Source organism: Anomaloglossus baeobatrachus, chromosome 4 (genome assembly GCF_048569485.1).
Source record: "Anomaloglossus baeobatrachus isolate aAnoBae1 chromosome 4, aAnoBae1.hap1, whole genome shotgun sequence".
NCBI lineage: Eukaryota > Metazoa > Chordata > Amphibia > Anura > Aromobatidae > Anomaloglossus > Anomaloglossus baeobatrachus.
Window position 1 is genome coordinate 115075143 of NC_134356.1, and position 16311 is coordinate 115091453.

Consider the following 16311-nt stretch of genomic DNA (forward strand, 5'->3'; position numbering starts at 1 on the left):
CCCGCCCCCTTGTCTAAGAAAAGAACGCGAAGCAGTGCCCGCTATGGAGAGCGGAAGAAGAAGAGATGACACCTAGAAAAGCTGGCTGGCTGGCAGAACGAGTCTAAATGCCAGACCAGACAAGAGCAAGAATGTACCTGATTGTAAACGGAGCGGTGCCGGCCGTGATGGGCTGGGCGCCAGTCTGGCGCCAGATGCTGTGGCGTGGTCGAGCACCCGAGCAGTGTAGCAGCGAACGTTCCCCAGGTCAGCAGCATGGCGGAGGAGCCGCAGAAGTGCACACCAGGGACCCGGGAAATAGATCCCGAGTTGGACCTGCTCCGGGAGGAAATCAAGATCCTGGCCCGGAGGCTGAGCACCATGCAAATGGAGGTGGACCGGCGGAGAGAGGACCGGATGGCACCTGAGGATGTGGGCCACAGGATGGAGGCCGCAGAGCAGCACCCGGGTAAGCGATATACTACCCTGACCCATCCGGACCCACGGCCCTACCGAGCGCCATCACCCAGTCCCTCCACAGTTCCGCTAGTCTCCCCCGCCAGCCCCGCTGACGCCCTGTGGGGCACCGGAGGCCTCCGAAGATGGCGCCTGGGGTGGGGTGGACCCCGAACAGTTAGTGGGCCCCCTTGCAAGTCCCCCTGTTAACCTCCTGGGAGCAACATCACTGGGGGTGAATTGGGACGCTGCGCCCATTGACAGTGGGAGACTGCAGCAGCCGCTGCGCCCCAAAGAGACTGAGATTGCCACTGAAGTGGCCTGCCAGAGGATGCTGGAGGAATACCAGCGGGAGCGGGAGAGCCAGGAGGAGAGACGCCGTGCAGAGGAGGCGTCCAACCTGGCTGCTAAGGCTCGAATCCGACGGAGCTGCAAGGAACACCAGGGCCCAGTGCGGAGGGGCCAGGTGCTTGAATTCAAATTGAAGGAAGGCTGGGGGTTCATCAGGGAGCCCGGCTAGGAAAGGACATCTTTATTGCACGCCGCGACATAGAGGAGCACCTCACTAAAGGTCACCCAGGGCGTGATGTGAAGCCGGGTGATGTGTTAGAGTACACTAGGCTGATGGGGAGCCGTGGCTGGTATGCCTTGAGCGCCCATATCGTGCGGGAAGAAACATCACTGGAGGGGCCAGAGTGGCGCCGTACCGCCGGTAACCCCTTACAAGCCAGCAGCCCCGCGCCGGCCAGTAACCCTCGGCAGACCAGCAGCCCCACTTCGGCGAGCAGCCCCACTCCAACCCAGGCTGCAGCGCCCCGCAGCAGGCTGGCCACCAACACCCAGGAGACCCAAACTCTGATCTCCTCAGCCTACTTGTTGCCTGGGGCAATGCCAGAGTGGGACCCCCGCATCTATCCCCGCAAGTAAGAGTGAAAAGAAAGAAGAACTGAACTGTAAATAGCCCCGTCTGCTCCTCATCCCTTTGTGAAGACGTCCCTTTTGTTTTGCCCTCATGTTCTTTTTGAAGATGACACCCTTTCCTGCTTTACTGCCCCTTGTGCTTTTTGAAGATGTCACCCTCCCCCTTGTTTATATGTTACTGGGCCACTGGACTGGAATGTGGTCCCCGGTGAATGTATATGTGTCCTGTGTTACCAGGCCACTGAACTTAGTGGCTGGTTTTGTCTTTGCCCTTTTCCCCCCTTTAATGTTGAAAAGACGTTTTGGGCCACTGGACGATGCGTGGTCAGAAGATTCACATGTAAATAGTTGCACCTGTTGTGCCCCCTACCAGAATTATGGTGGAAGTGCCAAACCGTGCAATGGACTGGAAGAGCACACTTAGAGTTTTTTCTTTATAAGAATGTTTGCAACGTTAAAGTATCTGTGCCTCCCATAAAGGGAAGAAAAGTTCTACAGTTTTACAGTTATGCATAACAAAAATTTTGCAATTTCTTCCACAATTTTCTGTTGTTTTTCAGCCCGAGGATGTGCTGGGATTCGCTGTGGGGCAGTGTGGCGCCCCTGAGGCTTCCGTCGCCACAGGAACATTGCACCCCAGCCAGCGGTGTGATGTCCCATTCTGGGTAAGGAAAGGAGTGAACGCCGGTACTCAGGCAAATCTACACTACACCCATTTGTAGGTACACACTGGGACCAGGGACAGTGGCAGCAACCAGGGCCGGCTCCAGGTTTTTGTGGGCCCCGGGCGGAAGAGTCTCACTGGGCCCCTTCCACACGCAGACACGCACATACAGACACGCACACACACATACAGGCATACGCACATATACATATTTGAAGACAAACTCACAAAAATACTTATAAACAGACAAATCCATAGTCATATATACTTTCATACATAGGTACACATCTTTGCATACAGACACATACCCGCTTGTCTCCATCCAGCTCCTCCTAGACATGTGGCTGTGCTGCATGATGGTCGAAACAGACATAGCCGTGCACAGTGCACACTGACACTGCTGTATATACATCACAGGAGGGGCAGGGGGTATAGACATTACTGGAGGGCATAGATGTTACTGGAGTAGCAAACAGCTCTGGGGGTATACACATTACTGGGGTGGGTTGCACATACGGCTCTGGGGGGCTGCACACATGGCTATGGGGGGGGCGCACGCACAGCTCTATTCCATACATACACACTCACACAGCTCTGCTACACACACCCCTTGATAGCACTGTTGCACACATCTCTGCTGAATATGTACAGACACAAACACACACACAGCTCTGCTGCATATATACACATCACTGCTGACCGAAGACTATATATACACACAGCTTTGCTGCACACATCTCTGCTACGCTGCCCAAACAGCACATAGTCATAAAGCTCTGCTGCCCAGAGTAAATACACACTCTGCTGCCCAAAGAGTATATATACACACAGCTCTGCTGCAGACACATACTCGGCTCTGCTTCACCCGGACACACACTCGGCTCTCCTGCACCCAGACACCCACTCGGTTCAGCTTCACCCAGACACCCACTCGGCTCTGCTTCACCCAGGCACCCACTCGGCTCTGCTTCACCCAGGCACACACTCGGCTCTGCTTCACCCAGACACACACTCGGCTCTGCTTCACCCAGACACACACTCGGCTCTGCTTCACCCAGACACACACTCGGCTCTGCTTCACCCAGACACACACTCGGCTATGCTTCACCCAGACACACACTCGGCTCTCCTGCACCCAGACACCCACTCGGCTCTGCTTCACCCAGACACCCACTCGGCTCTGCTTCACCCAGACACCTGTCGCGGGCGGGGAGGAGGGTGTCGGCACACTACGCTCACCCCTTCTGCTCGGGTCCGGCAGCTGCTCAGTGGTGGCTCGAGCTGTGGGCCGGATCCCGGGGTTTCTCGAGCGACACTCCTCGCCCGTGAGTGAAAGGGGGGTTGTTTGTGGTTGGGTGTGGGGGATTTGTTATAGTTCGTGACGCCACCCACGGTTGTGGTGATTTCACCACCGCTGCTCAATTCGGGGGTCCCGGGGATGGTGATGCGGAGCAGCCAGATGTTGTGTTGCCCCTCCGTGGGTAGGGGTTGGTGATCCCGTGGCCCGGTGGTGGAGAAGGAGGTGCGGGGCCTGGTGGGCGCAGGGACGCGGGGGCAGCGCTGTGCCTTGCGGCACGGTGCTACTCACTCAGCCTGAGACACGGACACAGTTTGTACGGTAAACCAAACGGCTGGTAGGACGGTCCCACAGACGGCTGCACCTGCACTCCCGGTAGGTGACGGTGATGTCCCTCTTCCTTGCACCTATGTTGACTGATGGTAGCGGTGGATTCCCTCCGGTTACCCGCTCCCCGACTGCAATCTGGGCCGGAGGAGCTCTACACTTTGCCCGCAGGCGCTGGCCCTGGGGAAACTGGTGCCCTGGCGGTGGCGGTGTCTCCCCCGTACTGGTTGGGCTGTTGCCGTCAATCGGGACTTGGTTGTTGGGGGATCTACGTCCCCTTCACTGACGGATTCGGCAAATTTGGCGACTCCTAGCCTTGCCGGGGTCCGAGAGGCCCCTGCCCTGTTGCTGACTGTCCTTCGGAACACTGCTCCAGACCACCGGGCACACAGCCAACGGGGTCCTTCCAGGAACTTCCAAACGGTCCCCCTCCAGACAGTCACCGCCGTCGCTGACCTTGCTGTTCTGGCCCTACACAGAGCTGGACCCTTCAGGCTTTCCTTCTCTACTGCCACTTCACTTTCTTTCCTCCTTTTCCACTTTCTTACTTTCACTTCTTGTTTGCTCTCTCACTTAGCTCCTCACACTTGCCCTACCTGGGCTAATCTGCCTGGTTTTCCCGCCTCCAGAGTTGTGAGCTCCTCGGTGGGCGGAGCCAACCGCCTGGCCCACCCCCTGGTGTGCATCAACAGACTCCTGGAGGAAGGCAACAAGGATTTCTGGTTAGCATTGGTGTGCCTACCTGGAGTGTGGGGTGTGGTGGTGTTGTGACCTGTGTCCCCTGGCTTGCCCAGGGCGACACATTCCCCCTTAGCAAAATGCAGACCGTCCGCGGGCTGCCGTCCTACACCGGTTTTATTTCTCTGTAAAAAGGGGATAACAGGGTTAAGCAAACATAAATACATTTTTAATCAAAACTCTTCCCAAAACGGGAGGCACATTTACTTAAACGTTGCAACGGTTTACGGCTACGGTTTCCGCTCTCTCCCACCCAAGCAACCTGGCCCTGATGCTGCCCCTAAAGCCCAGGCAGCACCCCTTGACCCACAGTCCAGCACAAGTTACCCGAGCGGGATCTGTCCTTCCCTCCAGAGGGTAGCCACCGGTTCCTTTGGTGGCTGGGCCCCAGCCTGCTCTGCTCAGGGCCGTCCCTCCAACCTGCCTCTCCGGAGACGGTATTGCGGAAACGGTAACGGTAACCAACATATTTACAAGCCACTTAACGTTTGTGGTGCCCTGCAAGTTCACGGGCTTGTCCATGGATAGTTCCCATGCATTTTAAACGGTCCCCACGGGGACAACGGTGCCGGCTCCTGCCGGTTGCAAATCAACAAACAAATCAGGTGACTTCTTCGGTAATTTCACTTATCATTCTTGTGCAACTTTCAAACTCTTAAACAAAATGGTGGTCCCAACGGGGACGGTGCTGCGGGCATCCGCTGCCTTACTCTGGACTTCCAGGCTCCAGTGCTACTTCCAAGGGAGGGGGCGCGGCGCTTGCTAGGGCCTCTGGGCTGCCCTTCAATCTAGCGTCCAGCGCAAACCACCCTCGCTCCCCAAAGAACCGAGTGTACTGGACGATATCACCCGGCATCAGATTACGGCCAGGATGCTCCTCGGGCAGGTGGGCATTCACATCCCGCCGGGCTCCAAAAACTTCGGCCTCCAGGCCCGGCTCGTAGATGAACCCGTAGCCCCGGCGGACATCAAACCGCCTCACCTGCCCCACATACAACGGTCCTCGGGCACGGGAGGTTGCCCGCCGGAGGTGCTCCTTCTCCCGGATCGCTCTGGCCACCAGTTCGGCCTTCTTCCGCTCCCTCTCATCGATCTCCAGGCCCAGCGGTACCGGCTCCCTATCCCAGTACGGCGCTGCTGCCAGCGCCGGCACACGGGTCGGGCCCCGCGGGACATCCAGAACGTTACCCACTGTCAGGAAGGTGGGCGGCGTATCCCGCGGTGTCATGGCCTTGGGCGCTGCCTTGCAGCAACAACCCAGTGCCACCTCAGCCGAGGTGTGGGGGATGGGCATAGGGGCTTTCCGCTGCCGGGCCTTCGGCTCGGAACGGGTCATCGGCTCCGGCTCGGGAAGTTTTTCAAGGGATGCCTCCGGTTCTACTTTCGGCGTCTTCCACGGTAACACCTCCGGTGTGCCGCGGGCTCCGGTTACAGGTCGGCCCGCCTGGGCGGGGACGCTGGGTACTGCTACCGGTTGCGGTGGTAGCAGGCCTAGTGGCGGGGTCACGGCCTCCGGGACGGGTGGCGAGGGAGGCAACGGGGGGAGAGGGCTTGGACCGGGCCCCACAGCCGCGATGACCGGCCCTTCAAGGGCATCGGGACGTGGGTCACTCACCCTCCCTTTCTCCGCCTCCTCCTCGCGTCTCCGCACGGTGGCTACAACGTCCGCCATGTCGGCCTCCCACTCCTCCATGAGGAACTGCATCCTGACCTGCAGCCTTTGATAGAGCTGCGCGGTTCGGATCTCCACCCACGCTGCGGTTCCCGGTGCGGGGGCCACGGTGTTTCGGGACGGCATCCACATGATGGCTTCTCTGTTTGCTTCCAGGAACGGTATGCTTGCAAGGTCCTGGCGTCCCTGCTTTTATATTCGCGACTACATGCCGCCAGCCGCCATCGCGTCCCCCTTAGCTCTTTCCTGCCCCTCCTCTCTCGGGGCGGGGTTTTGGCCTTCGCGCCTCTACTGCTCGAGAAGACGCTCGAGCGGGAACTTTTCGCGCCAAAGATGGCGGCTTCTGAAATTTTTCTGCCGGATACCTCCGGCGGTAACAAGGCGCACCTCTACCAGACGGCAGAGCGGTAAGATCCTGTTCGTGACGCCAAGTTGTCGCGGGCGGGGAGGAGGGTGTCGGCACACTACGCTCACCCCTTCTGCTCGGGTCCGGCAGCTGCTCAGTGGTGGCTCGAGCTGTGGGCCGGATCCCGGGGTTTCTCGAGCGACACTCCTCGCCCGTGAGTGAAAGGGGGGTTGTTTGTGGTTGGGTGTGGGGGATTTGTTATAGTTCGTGACGCCACCCACGGTTGTGGTGATTTCACCACCGCTGCTCAATTCGGGGGTCCCGGGGATGGTGATGCGGAGCAGCCAGATGTTGTGTTGCCCCTCCGTGGGTAGGGGTTGGTGATCCCGTGGCCCGGTGGTGGAGAAGGAGGTGCGGGGCCTGGTGGGCGCAGGGACGCGGGGGCAGCGCTGTGCCTTGCGGCACGGTGGTACTCACTCAGCCTGAGACACGGACACAGTTTGTACGGTAAACCAAACGGCTGGTAGGACGGTCCCACAGACGGCTGCACCTGCACTCCCGGTAGGTGACGGTGATGTCCCTCTTCCTTGCACCTATGTTGACTGATGGTAGCGGTGGATTCCCTCCGGTTACCCGCTCCCCGACTGCAATCTGGGCCGGAGGAGCTCTACACTTTGCCCGCAGGCGCTGGCCCTGGGGAAACTGGTGCCCTGGCGGTGGCGGTGTCTCCCCTGTACTGGTTGGGCTGTTGCCGTCAATCGGGACTTGGTTGTTGGGGGATCTACGTCCCCTTCACTGACGGATTCGGCAAATTTGGCGACTCCTAGCCTTGCCGGGGTCCGAGAGGCCCCTGCCCTGGTGCTGACTGTCCTTCGGAACACTGCTCCAGACCACCGGGCACACAGCCAACGGGGTCCTTCCAGGAACTTCCAAACGGTCCCCCTCCAGACAGTCACCGCCGTCGCTGACCTTGCTGTTCTGGCCCTACACAGAGCTGGACCCTTCAGGCTTTCCTTCTCTACTGCCACTTCACTTTCTTTCCTCCTTTTCCACTTTCTTACTTTCACTTCTTGTTTGCTCTCTCACTTAGCTCCTCACACTTGCCCTCCCTGGGCTAATCTGCCTGGTTTTCCCGCCTCCAGAGTTGTGAGCTCCTCGGTGGGCGGAGCCAACCGCCTGGCCCACCCCCTGGTGTGCATCAACAGACTCCTGGAGGAAGGCAACAAGGATTTCTGGTTAGCATTGGTGTGCCTACCTGGAGTGTGGGGTGTGGTGGTGTTGTGACCTGTGTCCCCTGGCTTGCCCAGGGCGACACACACCCACTCGGCTCTGCTTCACCCAGACACACACTCGGCTCTCCTGCACCCAGACACCCACTCGGCTCTGCTTCACCCAGACACCCACTCGGCTCTGCTTCACCCAGACACCCACTCGGCTCTGCTTCACCCAGACACACACTCGGCTCTGCTTCACCCAGACACACACTTAAGGTCCAGTCACACTAAGCAACTTACCAGCGATCCCAACAACGATAGGGATCGCTGGTAAGTTGCTAGGAGGTTGCTGGTGAGATGTCACACTGCGACGCTCCAGCGATCCCACCAGCAACCTGACCTGGCAGGGATCGCTGGAGCGTCGCTACACGAGTTGCTGGTGAGCTCACCGGCAACCAGTGACCAGCCCCCAGCGCCGCGTGGAAGATGCTGCGCTTGGTAACTAAGGTAAATATCGGGTAACCAACCCGATATTTACCTTGGTTACCAGCGCACGCAGCTACACGTGCAGAGAGCAGGGAGCAGCGCACACTGAGCGCTGGCTCCCTGCTCTCCTAGTTACAGCACACATCGGGTTAATTACCCGATGTGTACTGCAGCTAAATGTGCACAGAGCAGGGAGCAGCGCACAATGCTTAGCGCTGGCTCCCTGCTCTCCTAGTTACAGCACACATCGGGTTAATTAACCCGATGTGTCCTGCAGCTACGTGTGCACAGAGCAGGGAGCAGCGCACAATGCATAGCGCTGTCTCCCTGCTCTCCTAGTTACAGCACACATCGGGTTAATTAACCCGATGTGTCCTGCAGCTACATGTGCACAGAGCAGGAGTCGGCACTGACAGTGAGAGCGGTGGAGGCTGGTAACAAAGGTAAATATCGGGTAACCAAGGACAGGGCTTCTTGGTTACCCGATGTTTACTGTGGTTACCAGCCTCCGCAGAAGCCGGCTCCTGCTGCCTGCACATTTAGTTGTTGCTGTCTCGCTGTCACACACAGCGATCTGTGCTTCACAGCGGGACAGCAACAACTAAAAAATGGCCCAGGACATTCAGCAACAACCAACGACCTCATAGCAGGGGCCAGGTTGTTGCTGGATGTCACACACAGCAACATCACTAGCAACATCGCTGCTACGTCACAAAAGTTTTTCGTTAGCAGCGATGTTGCTAGCGATGTTGCTTAGTGTGACGGGGCCTTTACTATTGTAGTTATCTCCTTTTAATGCAAGGGGTTTTAGATTATGATGGGACATGATCTGAGACATGTGCAAACGCGGCTATGGGGGCCCCACACACTCTGCTCTGGGGGCCCCACACACTCGGCTCTGTGGGGCCCGATACACTCGGCTCTGGGGGGCCCCACACACTCAGCTCTGGGGGGGCCCCACACACTCGGCTCTGGGGGACAGCACATAGTTGGGGGCCAGGACATACATCTCAGGGGTAAAAAAGCCCATGCAGCTCACTGGAGCCCATAAATCGGGGTGCGGGGAGGGTTGTTGAACATACCACTCAAATCACTGTGGAGAGGGGGTCCACACAGCGCTGGAGGGCAGCGTTGTGCTGGGGGTCGCTGGCTGGCACTGTTCCTTGCCTTCATCTGTGGGACAGTGACTGGAGCAGGACGCTGTGTGATAGCTCCGCCCATGAAGTTCAGACAAGGAGTTTACAGGGAACACTGTGGACAGCGTGCCTTAAAGGGACAGCACCCGCAGTTTCCTGCAGAGGACTGTGGTTCCCAGAACTCGCGAATGGGCCCCCCCGGCTGTCCAGGGCCCCGGCATTTGCCCGGGTATGCTGGGTGGTGACGCCGGCCCTGGCAGCAACCCTCCCATGCTGCATGCTGGGAGGGGCCGTTAGACCCATCCTTGCTCCTATAGGGTAGATCTTAGCAACTGGGGAGGTGGGAGGAGCTACCCGAGGGAAGAAGAGAGAAGGGAAGATCTAGTTGAGTGAGTAGTAGGAGAGAGAGTCTGCGGGAGGCAGAGAAGGGAGCTGAGGATAGAGCTCTAGTCAGACAGGAGCAAAGAAAGAAAGAGACGCTTCCTGGTGAAGATCCTGGGACTCAGAGGGTCCAGGTGACACCAAGCAGAGAAAAGAAGGGATTCCAGGGCCGCTGCAAGGCTTACAAGCGTAGGGCCTGTTCCACAAAGTCATTCGGTGGAGGGATCAAGCTGCAACAGGGGACGGTCCCTAGAAACCAGAGGAGTAAAAAATCATCTCCAACAGTAAAAACCGAGGCCCAGGGAAAGTTGCAAACTCCCCGGGCCACAGCCCACAGCAGAACCTTCAGAAAGGGGGTAAATATCCGACAGGCGAGCCCCCGGCCTGGAGGCTGTAGTGGAGGCCGAGCCAGGTTCATCCAACAAGGGCAAGGCTTAAGGAGACAGCTGAAGACAGAGACACTTTAGAAGAGGGTACCGGCTTTCATTCCAAGATCTACCCAGGATTGGCAGAGGTCCCTGACAGTGGGTTCCAGCCACCCAGAGGCACCAGTGTGCTGCAGCCCAGGAAATGTGAGTAAAGACCTTGGAATTGCACCCTCTGGTGTTGTCTCAGTTATTGCCGCCTGCATAGACTTCCATCACACCATAGACTCTCACGAGCACCAACTGTGCCCTGGGGCACCGCTCCACCTGTGGGGAGCAGTACCACCATTGCTGTCGTTCCACCACCCCGGAGGCCTCATACAGCAGCGGCAGCTTAATAGCCGCAAACCACAGGTGGCGTCACGACAAATATAAACTTTAATCACCCCCCAAGTCACCAGCCATATTAATTGACCCCACCAGGGTACGGAGTCGGGCCCAGCCACCACTGACGACCCTGCGGACTAGTCCGGCCCGGCACCGGGTGTCCCATAGCCCTGGGGTGGGCGAGTCACACACCAAGCAACACCGAGTAAATCACCAGACTAGAAAACAACCACAGACAGACTCGTGTAACAGAAAGCTATAGTTGGCAAAGGAAGACAAATTCCTCCATCTTAAAAAGGCAGGAAGTACCTGTGATAGGTCTCCCACAACATGTGATCAAAAAGGTAATCAGCAGACTAGCAGAGATTAACTCCTCCTAGACCAATCACTAATGGACACACAGCTGGTCGATGCCTGTCTGTGCAACTAAGGAGCAGCAGAGAAAGTATAGTGAGAAGTGTTAAGGCCCTGTCACACACAGATAAATCTGCGGCAGATTTGTGGTTGCAGTGAAATTGTGGACAATCAGTGCCAGGTTTGTGGCTGTGTACAAATGGAACAATATGTCCATGATTTCACTGCAACCACGGATCTGCCAAAGATTTATCTCTGTGTGTGACAGGGCTTTTAGAGTCTGTGTTCTGAACAGCGTCTGATGCCACCATGACACTCAGCGAGCGACAATACCACTCTTAGCAGTTAGTTACGGCATTTACCCCTCATCTCTGTCTTGGGTTATGTGGTGCATGACATGATATGTATCTTTGTTAATGCTGACACATACTATTGAGCCTTTTTTCCATTCTCCTGGGTCTCCCAATACTCTACCAACTGTTTTACTATTTTATTATACTATTTTTCTGCTGTATGATATTTGATTTGTTAATCTTCATATTATTATTGGTGTCTATTCTCTGAATATACATTTTCCTTACCTTCAAAGCCTGTAAGAAACTCTCTTCTTGCTGTGTGGTAGCCAAGTGCTGTTATGGACCTTTGGTGACAATCTCGGACATTAAAATGTCTCTGCATCGCCATGATGCCAAGTGATGACCCCTCGATGGCTGTAGGTACCTTAGCACTGCATCATATTTGCTGTCAAAGTATTAAGAAATATTCTATGTGATTACATAAAGAATTCAAAGAAATATGAGACCTTCAATATCTAGACTTGAATCTGCCCTAATTTACTGGTACAAAAATAATATTGTTTCCAATTTTGAGAATCAAATGCAGTACAAACTGTATCAATGCATCCCTTCCCATTAAATGATATTTGCATTTTAGGCCCTACTAGCAGCCAAGCTTGGACTGGCCTACAGCAGAACAGGAGAATCCTCCGGTGGACCCCTTTGCAATAGTACATCTCTTACCACCCCAACATAATCAGTAGTTGGCACAATACACTTCACTATGTAGAGAGAAAGGAAGGAACTCATCATTCATTTTACAAACTACCCAGTATAATATATTATAGGAGCAAAGGTAAATTTTGGAGTGTAATATTTGCATGTAGTTTATCAGTGAGACCCCAGAGTCAATGTTCTGGTAGGCCCCTGCCGCCACAGTCTGTCACTGCTAGTGTAATAACCTGCAGGTAACGGGATACGCAAAGACTGCACGTAACCACGGGGGTTAATCAATGCAAATTTAATAACATATTGCACAACACAGGTGGAGGAAAAATGCGGGAAAGGAGCACAGCAGTAGAGATAATGCAATATACATACAACTACTTTGAATAGCTTGTCAAGGATAGGAAGCCTCAGATTGTACTCCCAAAAGCAAAACACAGAAATCCTTATTAAACAAAAAAACGCAGAGTCCTTGTTATCTTACTCGTATAACACAGTGCAGAGTCTTTTCCTATCTGTCCCTAACTAAAGTAGTCTGCACACTTAACTGCAGGTTTCAGCGTGGGGTACCTCGTCACCGTTGGGGCCCGTATTCCGCCGGCAGACACCTCTAAAGTTCAGTCTTTGTCCCGGATCTGTAATTTGCCCGTGATGTCTGGCTCCTCGCTCCACATCCAGCCTTTCTTGGATCTGTGTCTTGGGGAGATGTCACGCAACACTCAGGTACTTGGACCTTGTTCAGCAGGGCAGAATGCGGCCTTGCCTTCTTCCGCACGTCCGGACACACACCTCTCTGCATAAAAACAGCTACCAAACCAAACTAGCTCCTCTGCACATCCTGTTCAGGATTATACCAAGTAAATCAAGCAGCAAGGGTTTGTGCCCGCTGTTGTTTGTTTTTACAGTAGGTGGCAGCATAACAAGGAAAAGTCCACAGTCTTCTAACCTATATATGTAAATGTTAACAGATCTTACATTTCCCCCCCTCTTTAACCTCGGCCGTCCCGGCCGATACTCTCCTGAGGCGCTCTGCACAGGGGCACACGGTGGCAACTCCTGCCCTGCTTCACAACCTGGTGCTTGGGAGCCAATGTCTTAAAACAGGATCCAGTGACAGAACACACAAATTCATCTGCCATGTATCGATCAGGGGGAATATCAGCGTTAGCCCGCTCAGTCCGGCGTGGTACTACGGCTAAGTCACCAGACGTTGGCGCCGTATCAGGGAGTACAGTATTCTCGTCCCTATCGCTGGCGATTGGTGACTCCTGCTCTGCAGGGGTGGCACCTGTGTCTTGAATGGATGGGGGTGTGGATCTCTCCCAGTCTTCTGGGTTGGTCGGGGCCCGCCACCATTCTTCATCGTCAGAGCCCTCTTCGACGGTAACAGGAACGGGCACGGGCACCATCTTCGAGGTACTTTGTCTGGTCCTGTCTTCTGAATAGCAGGGCCTCAGCATATTACGATGCAGGATGAGGGTGTCGCCTCTTCGCTCGCCTCTCACTTCGTATACTGATCCGTGGGGAGAGATTCTTCTGATCACAATGTACGGCTCCGTTTTCCAGCGCTCACTCAACTTGTGTCTCGGGTGTTTCTCTGCAACTAGTACTCGGTCTCCTGGCACGAACGGGGCTTCACACACAGGTTTCCGCTGCGGGTGTGTCTTTTCTTGCAGCCGCTTGGTGACAATTCGATGGATAGTCTCCAGCCATCGACGGTGACAGTCAACCCAGGAACCTACGCTCTGACCTTCGCTGATCTCGGGGGGAGCCAGGTTGAGCTCTTCAATGCCTATTCCAGCTCTTCCAAACAGTAGTACGTATGGGGTGTACCCAGTGGTGGAGTGGACGCGATTATTGTACGCCCACACGAGTTCTGCGTGATTCTTACGATCATCCTCCAACGTGCGTAGCATTTGTAGGAGGGTACAGTTAAATCTCTCGCAGGCTCCGTTGCCCTGCAGATGATAAGGCGTAGTCCTTGACTTCTGCATTCCGTAAATCCTTTGCAGCTCTCTCATGACACTGCCCTGAAAGCAAGCCCCTTGGTCAGAATGTATTCTTTTGGGGCAGTCGTACACCCGGATAAAGTCATCACTGATGGCTCGAGCAGCTGATTCAGCTGTCTGATCTCTGGTGGGCGTCACAACCGCAAATTTGGAGAAGTGATCTGTCATCACAAGGCAGAACTGATAGCCCCGGTGGGAGTGGACAATCTTCAGATAATCGATCATGAGTACTTCCAACGGCTCTTTGGTTACAATAGTCTGTACTGGTGCTTGCTGTGGGGGAGCCTTACTTAACTCGCAGGAACGGCACAGTTTACAGGCCTTCTCTACTGCCTGAAGCATCTGAGGACAGTATACTATTCTTTGCAACCACTGGTAAGTCTTGTCCGGTCCGAAATGGGCTCCCTTCTCATGCGCCTCTCGGGCCAGTGGTACTGCCATCTTCTGGGGTATCACTACTTGCCACCGTACTTCCAACTCTGTAGCTAGGTGCACCTTCCGATACAGCATCCCTTCTTGCACCGACAGCTTATCCCACTGGCTGAGAATCTGGAGGGCCACGTGCGACAGCGTGGCCCGTATTTCCTTTCTAGGCTTGCGCTGCTGGATCACCCACTCTTTCACTTGAAGCAGTTCTGGGTCAGATGACTGGATTTTCACCCATTCCTCTCTGGTTTGGCCAAGCAGGCGTGATGTCGTGCCCGACGTAATTTCCAGCATACGAGCCTCTACCACTTGAGCGGTGAATTTACTGAAGTCCGGAATTTCGTCTTCCTCCAACTGTTCATCTCTCTCCCCCACTGGGGCTTCGGTGGTAACACGAGAAAGGGCATCCGCATTCTGATTTTCATGCTTAGAGCAGTACTGCACATGATAATTGTATCTGGAGAGTCGTGCCAGCCACCTCTGTTCCATTGCTCCCAGTTTGGCGGTGGAGATGTGAGCCAGGGGATTATTATCCGTATAGACTTCAATTTGGGCTCCCGTGAGATATTCCGAGAACCTTTCGGTTATTGCCCATACTAGTGCCAGTAACTCCAGCCGAAAGGAACTGTAATTCTCGGGATTGCGCTCGGCTTCTCGCAACGTCCAACTTCCATATGCAATCACCCGTTCAGTACCATTCTGTACCTGGGCCAGTACTGCACCCAGGCCGCAGAGGCTCGTGTCTGTATACAACCGAAAGGGGAGGTTATAGTCTGCATAGGCAAGCACAGGGGCGCTAACCAAGGCCTCTTTCAATCGGTGTAAGGCTTCTGCTTGTCTTGGTCCCCAGCAAATTTTCTGTGCTTTTGGTCCTTTTGCAGTCCCTCGGAGCAATTCGTGCAAAGGTTCTGCCTCCTTCGCGAAATCTTTGATAAAGCGACGGTAATATCCGGCTAGCCCCAGGAAAGCTCGAACCTCTCGCACTGTGCTGGGTGTGGGCCATTGTAGCACTGCTCTCACTTTCCCATCGGAGGGCTGTACGCCGGCTTCTGACACCTTGTGTCCGAGATATTCAATCTCTTCCTGAAAGATCCGGCATTTTTTTGGTTTTAGTTTAAGCCCATGGGCCCGTAACCGCTGAAACACTTGGCCCAGGTTTTCTAGATGTTTCTCAAAAGTTGCAGAATACACTACTATGTCATCCAGGTAAATCAATGTGGCCTCGAAGTTCATGTCTCCAAGGCAACTTTCCATGAGGTGCTGAAAAGTTCCTGGGGCATTATTTAGTCCAAACGGCATGCGATTGAACTCGAAGAGTCCCATGGGTACAATAAATGCGGTCTTGGCCTTGTCTTTCTCTGCCACAGGGAGCTGCCAATATCCGCTGGCCAGATCAAGGGAGGAGAAGTAACGTGCCTTTCCCAACGCCGACAGGGACTCCTCTATCCGGGGCAGAGGGTAGGAATCACGAACCGTGCATCCATTAAGCTTGCGGTAGCCAACACAGAAGCGGGTAGACCCATCCTTTTTCTTGACCAGCACGATTGGGGCAGCCCATGGACTCTGACTTTCTCTTACCACCCCGCTCTTCAGCATCTGCGCCAAAAGCTCTTTTACCTCTTGGTAGTACTTTGGGGGTATTTGTCTGTACCTTTCCCTGATCGGTGGGGCATCTCCTGTGGGTATTTCGTGCTGAATCTTGTCAGTACAGCCGAAATCTTCTGCGTGACGGGAGAACGTGGCTTGATTCTCCCAAATAAAGTCCTCTATGGCTTGGGCTTGCTCCGAAGCGAAGGGGCTCAGGTCCACTCCCATCTGCCCTAAGATGACGCAACTGTTCCATTGATCAGTGGGTTTCTCTTTTCTTTCCATAGAAACAGCCCAAGTCCAGGCTTCCCCTGCCATGGGCTGCAATTCAATCGATTCTGCGGCCGCCACCTCTTCAGGCGCCAGGTAGACATGGGCCAGAACAACTCCCAAGGTCAAGGTGTAGGCCTGTTCACCGGTGTTCACGCAACGGAAAGGGACCCTTCCATTTCTTACTGTTGCTAAAGTGCGAGCCACCAACGGTTCGTCTCCGTTCTCTTCATCACGGTAAGGCTCCACCAACACCTCCATCCCCTCGAGTGTACAGTGGGCCCCGACTGGCAAG

General features: G+C 55.0%; 1 protein-coding gene across 1 annotated transcript in view; it reads right to left on the reverse strand.

The window, feature by feature from the left end:
• The window catches only part of LOC142302328 (uncharacterized), a 213082-nt gene that overhangs the window by 185383 nt on the left and 11388 nt on the right, over positions 1–16311 (reverse strand). The window contains exon 2 of the mRNA XM_075343390.1: positions 11305–11464. Within this exon, the coding sequence (XP_075199505.1) occupies positions 11305–11407 (103 nt within the window). The 5' untranslated portion in view covers positions 11408–11464. The remainder of the gene's footprint in view (positions 1–11304; positions 11465–16311) is intronic.